The sequence below is a fragment of the Melanotaenia boesemani genome, chromosome 12 (assembly GCF_017639745.1).
Source record: "Melanotaenia boesemani isolate fMelBoe1 chromosome 12, fMelBoe1.pri, whole genome shotgun sequence".
In the NCBI taxonomy this organism is placed as follows: domain Eukaryota; kingdom Metazoa; phylum Chordata; class Actinopteri; order Atheriniformes; family Melanotaeniidae; genus Melanotaenia; species Melanotaenia boesemani.
The window spans coordinates 21881812-21896928 of record NC_055693.1 but is presented as its reverse complement, the minus strand read 5'-3'; the positions used below and the strand labels follow the sequence as shown (position 1 = coordinate 21896928).

The 15117-nt window shown below is 40.1% G+C and overlaps 1 protein-coding gene across 1 annotated transcript; it reads left to right on the top strand.

Moving 5' to 3' along the window:
- Window positions 1-945: 945 nt before the first annotated feature.
- heg1 (heart development protein with EGF-like domains 1) lies at window positions 946-14036 on the top strand. The gene is made up of 15 exons (XM_042002175.1): window positions 946-1313; window positions 4455-4711; window positions 4946-5793; window positions 5910-6397; window positions 7472-7585; window positions 7725-7847; window positions 7926-8020; window positions 8107-8162; window positions 9057-9232; window positions 10290-10424; window positions 10586-10628; window positions 10715-10752; window positions 10869-10956; window positions 11123-11300; window positions 12409-14036. The coding sequence occupies exons 1-15, from the start codon at window positions 1043-1045 to the stop codon at window positions 12550-12552; spliced, it is 3054 nt and encodes a 1017-aa protein (XP_041858109.1). The 5' UTR covers window positions 946-1042; the 3' UTR covers window positions 12553-14036.
- Window positions 14037-15117: the final 1081 nt, after the last annotated feature.

Sequence of the window (15117 nt, the reverse complement as noted above, 5' to 3'; positions counted from 1 at the left end):
ATGTTTTGGCTTCATGTCTTGTTGGAATGAGATGAGAGCAAGATTTCTGCTTAAAAATGAAACTGTGATTTGAAACCTTATACAACAGAAAAAATCCAGCACTTTCATTCGACATAATATCATAAATCTGCTGCCTTCATGTTTGAAACCATGTTGATGGACTGCAGTGTGGTTTCTTTGGTTTTGTCATTTCTTCTGGTCTAAAGGAGGCAGATCCTGTTTGTAGTCTATTAGAACTGTGCACAGTTTAACTATTACATATATAAACATTATATTGGTAAGTTTATCACAGACTGTTAACCTTCTTCTGTTGTGAAACATTTAATTTGTTTTGAAAAAGGCATTCTATAGAGATTATCTTGCTGCATACTCAAATATGCAAACATACATTACTCAAAGCTCTTATAGTACTATAAAAATCTGTTCTTTGCCCTTATATATATATATATATATATATATATATATATATATATATATATATATATATATATATATATATATGCGCATTGTTTTGCAAATTCGTCTGCTGCCTGACAGTGACTCCAATTAAGTCAGAGTAATGAATAACTTTCCTCAGCAGGAAAGAAAAATTGGGATTTCTGCAAGAGGTGAATAGCCTGTAATTACACGAAGAAACAAAAAGACTGAAGACAGCCTAAATCCACAGTGGAATTGTGGTAAAATGCTCTGACCGACCTTGACTATGCCACTTGGAAAATTTAGATATAATTTCTTACCTGAGAGTCAATAAACTGGACTGACTGACGAATGACGCTCGTGTGTCTTTGTGTGTGTGAAGGAGGAGGAGGAGGAGCTCGGGCTACTCCGCTGTGATAACAGGCTGCAGCTTCACTCTTATCTTAACGTTCTCCGCCGTCTGAGCTGCAGATCCTCTCTGGACCTTTACCAGGATTTATTCATTTATGATTAAAACTTATTCTAAAAGCAGGAGCGCTCCTCCCATGGTGTCCCCAGGAGACCCCCCGGCACCCTTTCGACTTTACGGAAACTATCGGCGCCCGCTAAATTTGGGGTCTTCATCATGGAAACGTGGTCTGTGAATCACGTCCTCGGTTTGTCGCTATCGGTGCTGCTGCTGGGTCTGCCGCGGCTCCTCGGGGCAGGAACCCACAGTCACAACAGCACGGATCCGGTAACGGCTGGATTTTCTTATTCTGAAGCCACAGATGAACTCGGTAACACGGGAAACGGCGCAACTTCAATTTCTTACTCCAGCGAGAGTTTATCACCATCACAGAGGATCCTGCTCACACACACTGCTGAAACACACTCTGTTACTGCTGCAAACTTCGGTAAGGGACTCTTAGAGGCCTTTAATGACAATAGTTACTTTGTAGATTTAAAGTTAACAAATTTAGTACTCAAGTCATGCAGATGCAACCTCTCGGTGAGCTATTTTCAATGTCTCCCTGTTGTGTGATCTAAAGCTGGAGGATGCAGCTGAAGAGCTCATGTGGGATAAAAACTTTGGGAAAAACAATGGCTTCCCCCCCAATAGACATGTTCATGTCCTGACTATGTAACTTAGAAGTTTTTAGAAAGAAGTATTGTTTATTGCACACAAAAATTGTTTTGATTCTAAATTAACTTTCCTTTTAAAGATGTTTTCTCTACAGAGTAGAACATATGGCTGAAAGTGCTTTAATTTCCAGAGTGATTCTTCTATTTATCTAATTATTGTCTAAGAAAAATGCACATTGTCTTTGCTCTGCTACTCAAATTTCTTACTTTATCCATCTAGCAGCTCAAATTCCCCAAATAAGATCATAATACTAATTCGTTTATGAGAGATTAGATCCAGTTTATTTTTGACTGCCCCCAATTGATGTAAATAGATTTTCTTCCTCATCAAATAATAAAAATATTACCTTATTGGTTCATGGGGTGCTCACATGCCCATTTCAGTGGTATTGATAAGAAACAAAGCGCAAACAGAGCAGTTACAGAACTGAGGATTCCTCTGAAATAACAAAAAACGGAGGAGTGAAGGCAAAAGCTGCAGCTCCTGTAATAAAGTTAACCAGTTTATTGAACTACACTCATTCAAATGGTTTAAGGAAACTTAATACAGAAAACACTGGTTGACTCACTAATTAGTTTTCCACTTATTTTATAATTTTGTCTCAGATTTGATTGGCATCCTCAGTTGAGTCAACTCAATTCGCCTTCCTAGTTTCCTCTTTATAGTGACAACATCTCATGTCAAAGAATTATAAGACTGCATTCAACTCTTCCTTGATTATCATTACTGTAAACCAGTCATTAACTAGGAGCTGCACATGAGCACAAGCACATCAGAGCTGGATTGTGGTGCTTTTTTTGTTTTGTTTTCTCTTGATTTAGTGCACGGGGTAAAGGAAAGAAATATCTGAAATACTTTCAGTTCATAGATCTTTGGATGGGATAGTGGGGCTTCAGGACAAATTTCCTGCACTAAAGGCTCAGTATCATCTGCCATGTTATCAGAAAAAGTTTAACGGCCTGCAGCATGTCCGAAAAGATCCATCCGCCTCTCTGATGTTGATTCAAAGCTATTAGAGATGAAACATTAGAAAAGTAGCTTTAACACCAGCAACAGTTTCATCCCTCATCTGGAGGGCTTTAGGTTCACATGCTGCTGTGCTGGAAGCTAAATACTCTTACCCAGCGGGCTAAATGTGCTCTGCTGCTAGTTGGAAGAAAGCGATGCTTCAGTTCTGAGGGTATGCAGGAAAATATATATATATATTTTTTATATTAAGGTGGTTAATGCAAATCAGGGCAAATTTATAGCCTCAAATTAGAAAAAAAAACACTAACTGTCACATTAACATGTTTCTTTAGTGCTAAACAGTTATAATCTTAGTGTAGTTATATTCAAAAAGTGTGTTTTCATTGACAAAAAGTTTGTGATTTTTTTATCTTAAATGGTTTACATGGATCCTTCATGACTGTCTGATGATGTTTATATGTTTTATTTGCCCAGTGCAGGTTTGGTTAGATTTAGCTTATTTCTACCAACAGCCCTCTTGATTCTTTCACTCCATCTGGGTGCCATCCCAGACAGGGTTGCAATACAAATGCTCCCACACTGGAGCTTTGCTCAAAGGCATGGATGCTGCTGGGGGAAGATAAGGATGAAGTGATTTAATGTCACAACTTTATGATCACAACAGAAGTCCTTTGCAACAAACACCATGTTTGGTCTGTTTTTGACACTGCTACCCCGTCATATGAGCCCATTAATACGTTAACTGGTGTTACTATATGAGGCACAGAGTTTCTGAAGGAAAGCAGAAGCTAAAAGACAACACTGACAACTGTGTTAACAGTTAAAAGATAAACAGCAGATGATCTGGGAGTGTCCATCAGTCGTTGCCAGCGCCACGTTCCAGCCTGAGTTTTGTTGCCCAGACTGGATCCAGAGAGACAAAATGAAACAATGAGAGCGGCACATACAGAGGAAGTGAGAAGAGAAAAATAATCTGGTAGCCCAGTTCTCTTCACAGACTCCCAGTGGAGAGGCTGCTCTGCATCTGAACTCTCCTTTCTATTAGTTTTGGATGATGGCTGTTGGTGGCACCGATGCTCATCCTCTGAGTTGTTGTTCCAGCCCTGGAGAGCTGCCAGATGAGAGGCTGTCAGACAACACACATCATCAGAGATCTGCAGAGGAAGACCTCACACTCCAAACTGGTGCTCAGCTGACTTTTGTTTATGGACTCCCGATACTTTAAGACTTCTGATTAGATATAAAGTAGTGAATGAACTGTAAATAGACATGGTTCACAGCTTGTTCTGTTGTTCTCAAGTGAACAGAAATAGCTTCACAGTAAATTAAACAATGTTTTAGTATCTTAGATGATGCAGATTTCAGGATCATAACACTGGAGCGGTGGTTCTTAGGGATCTTTGTTGCATGTCATTACTTTTTTTCCCTTGAAAAACAAAACTCTCTTCTCCAAAATTATTATTCCTCTTCTTTTATGTAAAGTGTTTTTGGGAATTTCTGTGAACCAGGCCAAAAAAGAGCTCTGAACAAGAATGCACACCCAGATCCATGGTGACAGTTTTCTGCTAGTGCTCACTCAGCTTTAGGAAGGAAATGGCTGATTCCCAGCAGAGACTGTCACTTCCATATTTAGGACTTCAAGCCATTGTTAGAGTAGACAAGCTGGCTGCCAGTTGTTCCCCACCCGAAAATCACTGCCCATCCAGCAAGTTGTGCTCTCTGACAGCATCTTCTCCCCGAATCCTGTGGAGAGTCAACACGGTCTGATTAGCACCCTCTGCTGGTTACAAGCTTTAAGTAACATCTAGTTCAATATGCAGGTGATTTATAATTTAAATAAGCCTGAAAGAGTCTTTTTTTATTATCAGTGAGAACTTCTTTTAAAAAATAACATGTTTTTCTGAAACAAATTATATTGTTTTCTTTTGTTCTTTATCTACAGACACTGAACAGACAAAAATCTTCACAGAAACGAGCTACACATCTCCAGAGTCCACAAATCTGTCAACTGAGGCACTTACCTCCACCATCTTAACTGCCACTGAAGCCAGCAGCAGCAGCAGAAGTAGTAGTAGCAGCAGCAGCAGCAGCAGTAGTAGTAGTAGTAGTAGTAGTAGTAGTAGTATTAGTAGTAGCAGCAGCAGTAGCAGCACCCGAAGCATCAGCAGCAGCAGCAGCAGTAGTAGTAGTGGTGGTAGCAGCAGCAGCAGCAGCAGCAGTAGTAGTAGTAGTAGTAGTATTAGTAGCAGCAGCAGCAGCACCCGAAGCATCAGCAGCAACAGCAGCAGTAGTAGTAGTGGTGGTAGCAGTAGCAGCAGCAGCAGCAGAAGTAGTAGTAGTAGTAGTAGTATTAGTAGCAGCAGCAGCACCCGAAGCATCAGCAGCAGCAGCAGCAGTAGTAGTAGTGGTAGTAGCAGCAGCAGTAGTAGTGGTAGCAGCAGCGATTGGAAGGTCTTCACAAACACAGACCAGATGCCACACGTCTTCCATGCTGAAACCCTGCCCCAGGACAGCCCAGATACCACTCTCCGACTAGGGGATGCCACATCTTTGGTGTCGCAAACAGCCTTCCTCACTGACAGCACATACACAACCACTCTTAGTCGTGCTGGGGAGAGGACCTTGCTGTCTGTTACCTCTTCTTCCAGCAACACCTCATCTGCCTTTACAGAGGACTCCAGCTCCCATCAGCCTTCCTCTACTTGGGCTATTCCTCCTAGGCCTGCAGAGACTGAGGGTTCTACTCAAAGTGCCCCATCCACAAGGACTATTGGGAGAGAAACAACAGAGCATCATGTGACACAGACCTTTTCAGAGACTGGAAGCCTAACAGGGGCCAGTGGAGACCAGGGTTTAAGTAGACAGCCTAATGCCACCCAGCACGTACTTGCTTCAACATTGCAGGAAACATCTGACTCAACACCACCTCTCAGGGTCTCAGAGCCCAGCACTGACCAATCAGATGTGTCTGTGTCTTCTACTCCAGTTTTCACGTCACCTGCAGGAGGTCCTGCAAATGTCTCTGGGACAGATCAAGGGTCTGGCTCTAGTGTTGGAACTTCTACAGAGTCTTCCACAGGAGCCCACAGCTCCAGCACTCAGAACCACAAAGCCACTGAGGTGGTTTCATCTCAGACCAGTGAAGAGAGTGTAGGCCAGGGTCTAACTACAGTGCCGTCCACAGCCAGTACCAGTACATCTGAAATCACTGACTCTCTGACAGACATGCCAATGGTTACTGGGATCTTGCACACAACTCTACCGGTCACTGTTACAGAAAGGTAAACAATTAATGAAACAACTGTAAACATAACTGTCAGGTCTGTTTAAAGGTGTAGTAGCCAATATTAGAATGAATTGTTCTTCAGATTCCATTAATCTATTTTCATTTCAACAGATCACAGATAACAGAGGAAGACACTTCCAGAGCAACTGCCTTCACAACCACCACCATGCCCTCTACAACCCCTCCTCCACCCACAACATCATCCCCAAGTCTGAGTAGCCCTTTTGCTGAACATACTTCAGGCTCCCCTACAAAAGCCACTCTACCAAACACTGAAGCTTCCACAACAGTCTCCACCCCAAGCTGGCAGACTTCTGCACTGTATCCAACTCTCTTTGTGTCACCCGGCCAAACCCTGAGACCCTCCACCGGAATGGCTAACCCCACAAAAGCCAGCACCCCACAGACTGAAGCAAGCACAGTAACTCAGAGAATCACCACAGCTCGCAGCCAAGACATTACCACCACCTACATCCACAGCCCTCCAACCAGGAGTACAGAGACTCTGCACACCACCAAGAAACAGCCAGACGGAGGAGCTACAGAGCTGATGGTGACAACGATGCCCACGGATGTCCAACTCACCAAGGTGCAACCAAGTGAGTATTTTTGTTTGTTTGTTTTTATAGCAGGATTGTTATTTTATTTTAGGTGTACAGTTATGGTGTCTTTTCCCTTTTTTATGTAATCTTTCTATAATCAACAGTAATATGAGTATATCAGATCTTGTATGATGGAAAATTTTCCATCAAAACTCTGCAAATGTATCATGATTTTTTTCCTTAAGCTAGTTTTAGAAAGGCTTAATGAACTCATTGAAGATGAGAATACTGGCTACAGTTAAACGTACTCAGATTTTCCAAAAATCAAAAAGGAAAATGAGAGGGGAAACATTAGATTTAGACAACAACTTTTGTACATGTCTCACAAAAAAATATAAAACTATACCTGATGATAAGCTAAACATTTATCTCAGCTTTTATTGATTCAAGTTTACAAGTTATTTGCAATTTTAGCTGAACTCAGAGTAATCTGTACTTCAGTAGATTAGTAAAGTGTGCAGTATAGAGAGACATCTAGTGACATTGCAAACTGCAACCAGCTGAATATCACCAGGCATTAAAAGGAAAAGCATGCAGATACTGCTTCAGATCTAAAAGGAACATGCTTCATGAGTTTAATGATGCTGGTAGTGGCAGACAAGTCAAAAAACTCATCTGATATAAATATAAAACAGTCCCAATAATAATGCATGTAGCACTGATTCTCCTCATTGTTGGAGTTGCAAAGTAAATCACACTGAATTCAGATCATCACAGATCTAAGTCCCCTGATCTGAAAAGGTATGAATAAGCGAGTTTGGTACCAATTATGCTGCTGTGAGCGGCCTGTTTGAGTGTATGAGTGCAGTACTATTAAAATGCGAAAAAAATGTGCAATCCACTGCCAAAGCCATCTGGATTTGTACCATTTGTGCTCTATTTGTCCACTTTTCTAATCTTGCTGAAAGACAAACAAACTATTGATGATATAACCCATGACTCTGGCTTATTAGAGGAAAAATGCAAAATTGGGTATTAAAAACATGCAAAAAGATCACATTGAGATTGAGTAGAAGGGATGCGTTATCCCTGCCTGATGGTTAAACACGCTATCCCCTCTCTGGACTTCAGCAAACCCCTGTGTGTCGAACCCTTGCATGAATGGAGGGATGTGTGTGAGCTATAAAGGGCCTGAGTTCACCTGTCACTGCCAGCAGGCCTGGACAGGACCGACCTGCAACCTGGGTGAGCTTTGTTTCACAACCTCAGCTGTCATGCTACATGAAAAAAAAATATTATTAAATCGAAGGGGCAGAATGTTAAAAATAAGATTAAGGTTTATAACTTTGTAATATTGAAATACCTGCATGTGCTGTGTTATCAGATGTGGATGAGTGTGAGAAGTACCGCTGCCCCACTGGCTCTACATGCATTAACACTCAAGGCTCCTTCAGTTGTGAGTGTCCACTCGGCTTTGATCTGAAGGATGGACGCACGTGCACCAAAGGTAATACTGCAGTACAAACAAGTTCTTTTTTTCCATATTATTTGAGTTTACTCATTCTAGTTTTTTTCCTTTTCATAGCAAAGACATTTCTGGGAACATTCAGTTTTAACAGACATGACTCTTCAGTCAGGAGCTACGCGGTGCATGACATCCAGGGAGAGCTCATGCATCTGGTGAGAGCCGGTCCAACTTACATCAGCCTCTCTGACCATTATGTGTGTTTTTACGTCTTATACAAACTCTTCTGTCTTTTATGCAGCTCAATGTATCCTTGTCAGTCCTTCGAGGTTATAGTCGCTCAACACTGAACAAAAAGTAAGTCTGCTCAGTCACTAAACTACGGAAGCCAAGAGTGGTCATGCTTTACTATTATTCCTTTTTTAGAAGTTGTTTCAAGATAAGTTCATTTCCTCATTATCCCAATGGACAAGATGATTAAGATGGGCTCAAAGTTAGTGCTTACTGTGTTACACCAAATTTCACTGATAAAAACAGACACCATGACAGCTGTGGAGGGCTGAAGTCATGGTGTAGCTGTTTGTGTAACTCTGTAAATGAGTGATTAGTGAAATCTAATTGTCAAACATGTCACAATTTCAGCCTTTTTCAGACTTGAATGAACTAAATTAAGATCTATTGATCAGTGATTAATGTTCCTTGATCTGACATCAGTCTGTCCGTTACTGGCTTGACTGTACTGAGGCAGTACAGAACAGCTCTGTACTGGGATGCCCCTTGGACCCACCTGTTGAGGTGTTGGGAGAGAAAGGTAATGGCTAAGTTGTCATCCATGTTGAAGGACAGCCACCCTCCGCACCGCCCCACACCTGTCCCAAACACTAACAGCCCCGCAAAGCTTCTTCAGTGACAGACTGCTGCACCCAAAGCGTGAGGGATCTATTGCAGGTCCTTGATTGCTGCAGCAGTTAGACTGGAAACCAGCACTGCTCCCAGCAGACCACAAACACACTCAATAAAGAACAGTTTAATTTATTATTTTTGAGTCTCTAAATTCTCACCAGGAGTGAGGGCAAATTTAATTTAAAAACAACGATATAAATGATCCACTTTTGAGAAAACAGGAGTTAAAAAACCATGCATGCACGACTGCTCTCGGCTTCCGTACTGAACTCTTCAGTTTATCCACATTTTTCATTGTAAGCATGAAAAGAAGCAGCATTTCTAATTCTGCCTAATTGGCCTTCACAGCCTTAGTAAAATCAGGGAGCATGGTGAAGTTCGCATCTCGGTTGTCAACATGTTTTCCATCTTCACTGATGTGACAAATGCTGAAGTCAACGACAGCATCCAGATGTCTCTCTCCAACCGAAGCTCTTCAGTGACCCACAGCCGACTCGTGCTCTCTTACCAGTACTCTTACCACAGTGAGTGTGACAGCCATTAATCAGAATGAGCAGCATTCAATCGAACTGTGCTTTTTTTAACACATTTAAAAGGGAATAGAGTTTCCGTCTGGCATGGGTGGGACTAGAGAATGTTTGGTCTGGCGAGCAGATACACAGACTGGTTTTAAAAGCAAATAGTGAATAATGGTATCAGTGATAATTCTAGTTAAGAATATCCGGAATGTCTTTAACCACTATTACACAATACTTTTTTCAGTGATTTTTCATTATGCTTGGCATAATACTTACGCTGACAGGGTGCCAGCAGCTGTAACCAAATGTGTTTTTGATTATTCATTACAGCTTCTTCTTCTCAGTTTGCTGCTATGATTCACAATCACCCCCAATATTTTTTCACTGAAATGTTAATTTCTTCAGAAATGTCACATTTTATAGGCCGACCAGCATATAATTAAACATCAAACAGAAAAAAATACTTGGCTGCATATTTGTTTTCATTCTAATGCTGAAAACAACACTTTCCACCCTCTGCTGTGCTTTATGCACCTGGCAATTGAAGGAGAACATGTTCTCTGAGTACATTATGTGTTGTGTTCACTTGTACTTGGGCACTGGACCTGAGGTTTACTCAAATAAAGGTCAGTTTATGGTATACACAGGGTGGCTTGTGCCCCTAAAACTTGCCTCTTTGGACCCACTTTTGCCATCTGGGTCTACTGTAAACTTTGAAGGCAGAAGTACTGGTAGATATACTTACAGCCACCAGAGGGTGCAATTTAGCCATAAATAAATACTTTGAATTTCATCCTTGTTAAAAAATTTTTTTAGTTATTGCTTAAAAACTTGAAAAACTAGATTTATTTCATGGCATTAAAATACCATGAATGATATGATAAAAGTCAAATACGCACTATGAGCACAGTAACTAGGTATATACAGCAATGATTATGCATTCTGTGAAATGAGAACGTAACAAGGACATAAACTGATGTTTCTGTGTTTTTAGACTGAAGTATTTCTAACATCTGATCTGATTGTTGTGCTTGTTTTTCATTCTGTCCACTTTGTGTTCCAGCGGAAAGTTTGTGTGAGGTTCAGAAAACTCAGTGTGATACGGAGCGTTCCACCTGCACAGACAGCACTGGTACAGCCTACTGCCAATGTCACCAAGGATATTACAAACACAATCCTGATGACTTATCTTGCTTAGGTGAGCTCTTTTTTAAATTTGCATTACAAAATTACAGTTTCTTTTAGGAAAAAAAACATCTGAATCTGGTGTATTTAATGAGAAACTTGTTGACATGAAGGCTGCTGAAAATGATAAAAAGCAATACTGGATTAAAGCTTGTTAAACAAAACTCGTTTCAGAATGCGGGGATGGCTACAAGTTGGAAAATGGCACCTGCATCCCGTAAGTCCGATTTCCTTCACTTTTCTTCTTAATCTGATCAAACTAAAGTACTGAATTCCACTGAAACGTCCGTTTCCGCCTTTCAGGTGCATGTTTGGATTTGGAGGATTCAACTGTGGAAATTGTAAGTCACCTTGAATAAAACCTTGAACCTTCTTGAACAGAAGTTTTTATAATTCTTCATCTTTAAATGTCTGTTTTTATAAATGCAGTGTCTAATACTTCCTTATCTGACTGCAGTTTACAAGCTGATTGCGGTTGTGGTGTCGCCTGCAGGAGGCGGTCTGCTCCTCATTCTCATAATCGCTCTCATTGTCACCTGCTGCAAGTAAGATGGCTCTTATTTTCTACATAAAAAGGCATCTGTGGTTATTTAGTTAGATGTGAAAAAAATGGACTATAGTGAGACCCTACACTGTAAAGAATGTATAATTATCTGGATCAGTGCATGTAAAGGGGTTAAAATTTTCATTAGAAAATATTTGCTCTTTTAGGAAAGACAAAAATGACATCAATAAGATCATCTTCAAGAGTGGAGATATGCAGATGTCCCCATATGCAGACTTCCCAAAAAATAACCGGATATCCATGGAGTGGGGCAGGGAGACAATAGAGATGCAAGAGAATGGCAGCACGAAGAATCTGCTGCAGATGACTGACATTTACTACTCTGTAAGTACAGTATGTAATGTGTATTTGCTAAAAGAAAAAGAAAAACTACCAGGTCTCTGCTTTAATGACTCAGAAATTACATTGTGATGTTTAAACTGGGTGTCTTCTTTCACTCATTCCCTGGTGTTTTGAATAATGCTGCTTGTGTTCATGGGCTTAAAGAAGCTAGTGATGCAGGCTGTTAGTAAGGCAAAACAGGCTTGCAGAAAGAGGCAACACAGAAACAACGAAGACAGGAAAACTCCAGCAAAACAAAATTACATCATAAACAATACTTTTCTCAAGAAAGATTGAACTATGCCTCTCACAATAACTTTCAGAGGTGTTTAGATGAAACATTTTAATGATACACAATGCTGGAAACTGAAACCTAAGACTTAGGTGTTTGTTACGCTGTTGCCCCTAACACTGGCCATCATGCAGAAACCAGTCACCAAAGCAGCCCACAGACATCCTAACAAACGTCTAAATATTTTTGTTCACAAGTTCTCTGTAATTAAAAAAAAAAAAAAAAAAAATATATATATATATATATATATGTATATATATAAAAATTGAATAATTAGGATGAAAATGGAAGGACACAATGAGATGAACTGTTGCTCTCCAGAAAAAAAAAAAGAACAATAAGCATTGGGGCAAGTTTGCAAAAATACATTGTTAGTGTTTCAAAACACTTTTTCATGGAAGAGACAAACTTCTCTGTAACACTAAACAATATTTAGGGGGAAAAGTTTCCACACAGCAAACCCTTTTCCCAGCTGTGAATGGTCGATGTAGAGGCACTGAAACTGCTGCTAGTTGAGGGCCTCTTTTTTCTTTATTTTGATCAGATGCTTAAAGAATCAGATTTTGTGGTTCACAAAATAAGTTATCAAGTGATGATAATTAAAAAGGGGAGCAGATTTTCTGAATAGTCAATCTATAAATCTTGGTCATTCCAAACAGTTCTCAACATTATTTTCCTTTTGTTCTGTACGGCTCCTGTATTGTTTTTTTTGTGTGTGTTGGTATGCCTTTGATAACTAATTTATCTGGACTACAGGAAACTGACAGTTGCAGACATCATCCACTTAATTTTGCCTCTTTGTGTACCATTTCTCCTCAGCCTGCTTTGCGCAACTCGGACCTAGAGAGAAATGGTCTGTATCCGTTTACAGGTCTACCAGGATCTCGCCATTCGTGCATCTACCCCGCCCAGTGGAACCCCTCTTTCATCAGCGACGACTCACGGAGAAGAGACTACTTTTAAGTGGCCCACTGTCAGACTCTTACTGTTAGACTGACAAATGTTGATGTGTGGTGATGGTTTTCTGTCACTAACAGGGCTGATACGTTGAGCTATGCTGTTTTTGAAAACTAATTTGATAATCTAAAATCAGGGCTGCAAACTAACTATGTAAATGGGTGTGTGCTAGTGTGTCTGCAAATTATATAAGAGCATGTTTTTGCAAGTGAAATGTGTTCCCTTGTGACCCTTTCAGTGTTTTTGCATGTTTTGATTCATTTACTTCAACTCATGTGTACCTCGCATTGCTGCTTTAGTGTTTAATGTGTTTTTCCTGCCTTAAAAGCATCACCTGGTTCTCTGCTTCAGTGTGAAGGCAGGTGATCCATTACAGTTAACATCATGTCTACTTTTCCTTGTTGACAGAATCGTTGCTGCTGGGTAATACAGTCCTGCTTTAGTTAACAATGATAAATAAATGTATGATGTTGTGCTCAACTGGAATGTGCAGACACAATCCACAGCAGTAATGAATGATGCGAAGCAAACCGACCAGAACGTGCAAAAACACTGATAGTGCTAAATATGAATGTTGGTGCCACTGCTGTGATCTGAAGTCCAGGATTTTAACAACAAACCACTAAAGAATGCACAAAGTCTGGCTTCATGATGATAAGAGATTTTGTAACCTGATGCCAGTTGTTATTTATTTCATGTATGTCCAATTTGTACACGTGTAGCATGTTTCATTCATTCACACTTACAGACTTTAGCAGGAAAAACCTGTGGCTTTAAGCGTATTAGTGTGTTTGTGTAAGTCAGAATGAGAAGTGTGTATGTATTTGTATGTGTGAGAAATGAGAAATAAGTATCTGTATACCAGAAGGATTATAACTTGATTTGTCTGAATGTAAAGATGTATCATATTTAGCTGCTTCTGTCATGGATTATTTTAAGAGTATTTTAAATGGCGTGTTGAAACTGGCGTTTTAGTCAGATGTGCTTATTTAAATAAAAATGTTGACATAATCTCTCTGTTCTAGTTTTCTCAGTCACAATGATCACTCAATGTTTGAGCCATGTAATATTCAGCAAGAGGTAAAATGAATTTAGGTCATTTAAAAATAATTAAACATCCCTCACACTGTCTGATGTTGTTATTCATGAGTCCACTATTAGATGAATAACAATCATTTGTATATTAGGGCACCATTAAAAAAAACATGTGTTTCCAAAAATCTACAATGCTGTCTATCTGTAGTTTGAAGGCTATTTACTGAAAGAGTGAACCGTGCAACCTTACCCCACCTGCGAAACATGGAGGTGGTAGTATCATAATCTGGATGTGTACTGCTTGCATCTGAGCTGTGGGGAACAAATTGTGTTGTGGGAATCATTTGAATAAAGTAATGCTTCTACACACTGATGGGAATCATGTGTATTGATGCGTTAAAAACATAATAAATGTGATAAATTTGAAAGGACCTGAAAACCTGTTTGCAACTGTTTGCATGTATGGAAATATGTATGTTACCGTGCTGTGATGAAATTCTTTCCATTACCTTTGTGTGGGCACAGTTGTTTACATATTGCCCATTTACACTGGATTTCCTGAAGGTCTCTTAAAAGTCTTGTGTGGACGAGACCTTAACACACAAAAAGACAAAGATATTCTGATATTTTCTTTATCTAAACCAACTATGGAACTTCAAGTCATAGACAAAGGTGAGTGGGTGTTCATAATATTGATTGTCTGCTGTTCTATTTCTTATTTTATTTATTTGGCTTTTATTCTGTTTTGTGTTTAAGGGCAAAACCAACCTTCAACCTGCAGCTTTTCCACAGTACACAACCTGCACAAACACGTGAAAAGCATGGCAAAGGGTGACAGCTGCTTCACCAATTCAAGGGTGGAAAGTCAGATAGGGGTTGCCATCACTGTGATCATCCAAGTCTTTCTTATTACACTTTCAGTCTCTTGAAATCACTTGTCACCATCTTATCATCACACTTTTTCTGCACCAGTGTGGTCTCCTTTACTGCAGCTTCACTGTATGCAACAGGCACCATAGTTAACCTGAGCATTGGTCAGGCAATATTCAGGCAGAGGGCAGCCACATTCTGGAAGGCACTGAAAGCATAGCCTGTTATTGGCACCGTAATTCATACTGTGAAACACCATCCAGCCCCGATGTCAGAATGAAGAGCTAGTACTGTAACTAAACTCCACATAGCCTGGGAAAGCAATACAAACTGCTCAGTTTTGCTTGATGGTTGGTGATCTTCCTTTTGATGTCATTCCAGAGGTTTTCAGACCTTTATTCCACTTGATGTGGGGCATAGATGATTGTCCTGCTGTAATCCTCTGAGTTGGGAAGCACAGTCTTAGCATGAGGAAGTAAATGTTTTTCTAGGATAATCTTGTATGTGGCTTTATCAATGCATCCCTCACAAAGACACATCTGCCTGATTTAACCTTTGCTGAAGCCTCTTCTGATCACCACTGAGCCTCCTATTTATTTAACAGTCAGTGCAAAACATAGTGGCTTGTAAGCCTCTCCAGGTCTCCATCTAATCATAAAATGACTA